Source organism: Bombina bombina, chromosome 3, assembly GCF_027579735.1.
Source record: "Bombina bombina isolate aBomBom1 chromosome 3, aBomBom1.pri, whole genome shotgun sequence".
NCBI lineage: Eukaryota > Metazoa > Chordata > Amphibia > Anura > Bombinatoridae > Bombina > Bombina bombina.
In genome coordinates, this window is record NC_069501.1 from 240,769,878 (window position 1) to 240,772,230 (window position 2,353).

The following is a 2,353-nucleotide window of genomic DNA, read 5'->3' on the forward strand; positions in this document are numbered from 1 at the left end:
CAGTGTCCATTATAACCACTCCCCCACCTTTATCAGCTTGTTTAATCGTTATGTCTTTGTTCTCTTTTAGATCTTTTAAAACTAAATTTTCTTTTTTGGTTAGATTCCATTTTAAGTCTTTTTTATCATCTATTTTTTCAATATCTTCTTTTACCTTTTTTTCGAATATTTCTATTGCACTACCTTTTTCTTGTGTGGGGTTGAAATCAGATTTCTGTTTGAGATTGGTATGAATGTATGTGGAAGTATAGTTAATGGTGCTTTCTAAAGGATTTTTTAGAAAATATTTTTTAAGTGCTAGTTTCCTTGTGAACTCGTTGACATGGATTAGAGTCTCAAATTTGTTGATTCTATTGGTTGGTGCGAAGGATAGTCCTTTACTTACTACAGATTTCTGTTCATTGTTGAGAGCTGTTTTACTGAGATTAAAAATGCCCTTTGGTTCTATTTGGATTTTTTCGTGGCTTTCTTTGGTTCTACCTCCTCTTCCTCTGTGTCCTCTAATCTTCTTTGCCTTTTGGGGAGTCGTGGGTTTGGATTGGGCCCTCGTCTAAAAAAGATATCCTAGAACTGTGTGTTTTTACTGGAACTGCTGGTGTTCTGTGATCTTCATTTTCGTGAGTTAATGAACTGTATCTGTTATGAGTTTCAATATTTCTTTCCATCTGGTGGTTGTGTGATTCTTTGTGTCTAGGTGAATGTGTTTTCCTCTGGTGATTTATCGGTGTTTCCCAATCTTTTTGTTCTGTGTGCTGATATCTCCAGTTAGTGTGCATATTGTCTTTGTTGTGTCTGTTATTCCTATCTCTGTGGTTAGTTGGTGTTTCCCAATCTTTTTGTTCTGTGTGTTGGTATCTCCAATTCGTATGCATATTATCATCATTGTGTCTATTATTCATATTTCTGTGTTTATCAAAACGCCTATTGCTGTGATTATGTGAATTTTTGTTGTAGTCTCTTTCATTTCTAAAATCATCATTTCTATATTGATCATTGTTTTGATTTTGGTAGTCTCGTTGATTATCATTAAAATGTCTATAGCTGTAGTGTGTAGAGAAATGTTTTTGTTCTCTATTTTTTAAATCATAATTTCTATTGTGATTATAATTATATCTCCAGTGTCCTTGATTCCTATAATCGTGGTTGTTTCTATATTCATAATTATGTGATTTGTGATCTCTGTAATTGTTATAGTAATTATCAGTGTCATGTTGTCTATTGAAATTGTTTCTATTATTTCTATTGTAATCATTGTTAGTATATTGTCTCTCATTAGGATTCCTATTTTGCATAGTGTTTCTATTTGTGATTCTTTCTCTTTGGTCATTTCGTGAAGTTTGGTATGTTGTGTTGTTAGAAGCTTCCATATCATTCATTGGTTTTCTACTGCTGAATAGATGTTTATGGTTCTCAGATTTAGTATCAGGGTCTTGATTATCTATCCCCTTATAGTCACTTAAATCTCTGTTGAATTTCCTCCATTTTACTTCAAGAATATCTTTGTTTAAATCGCCTAATTTTTTAGCTATTTCTTGTTGTTTTGAATTTAGTGTATCGTTCAGTGTTGTCTTATCTAGTATTTCTTTACAATTTTGGATTTTTATCCCTAGGTCTTGTGTGGTGGATTCTCTGGATTTTATGATAACATTTATAAGTTTGCTGGAAGCTGTTTCTAGAATATCATACCACTCTTTTTGATGTTCTTCATTAAGTTCAAAGGTGCAGTCTTTTTTTAACCTAAGTCCCCTTGGGACCATATTTTCTTTAATATACTTTTTAAGAAAAGTTAGTTCTAATTTTTGTTTGATTTCTTTAAAAAGGATGTTCTCTAACTCACTTAATGTGTCTCTTTCATTTATGGTGTCGTTTTTGTATTTATTATATGTTGAGTCTGATGGGTCTATCTTTTTGTGTATATCATCCAATATGCTATCTCTAGTGCCAAAAATATCCATAGTGAGTTTGTATGGACTTGATATATGCTGTATATTATCCTTGTGTATAAAACGTAGAGGATACCAGTTAGGACAGTCTGGGGATAATTAGTAATAAATGTTTGGTAGGGTTAGACTGTCTAGCTGGTGGGGAATCTAGCACACCTGAAGTAAACTTTATCCCAAAGTTTAAAGAGTTATAATTAGTTGTGGTAGGTGGCGCAAACCAAGTTGCTATTCCCAATGTGTCTTACTGTAAATATGTGTGATAATATGTGGGCTCAATATATGTTAATGTTTTGATAAGTACTATTTTATATTCTCTTATGGAAAAAATTGGATGTCGAAACTTTTTAAAAAAAAATATATATTATACTTTATTTGATTCCGGTAAATTTACCCAATAATAGTGATGCTAA

General features: G+C 32.0%; 1 protein-coding gene across 1 annotated transcript; it reads right to left on the reverse strand.

Moving 5' to 3' along the window:
* Nucleotides 1-500: 500 nt before the first annotated feature.
* On the reverse strand, nucleotides 501-1,955 carry LOC128652294 (GATA zinc finger domain-containing protein 14-like). Its single transcript, XM_053705233.1, has one exon. It carries the CDS (start codon nucleotides 1,953-1,955, stop codon nucleotides 501-503), a length of 1,455 nt encoding a protein of 484 aa, XP_053561208.1.
* Nucleotides 1,956-2,353: the final 398 nt, after the last annotated feature.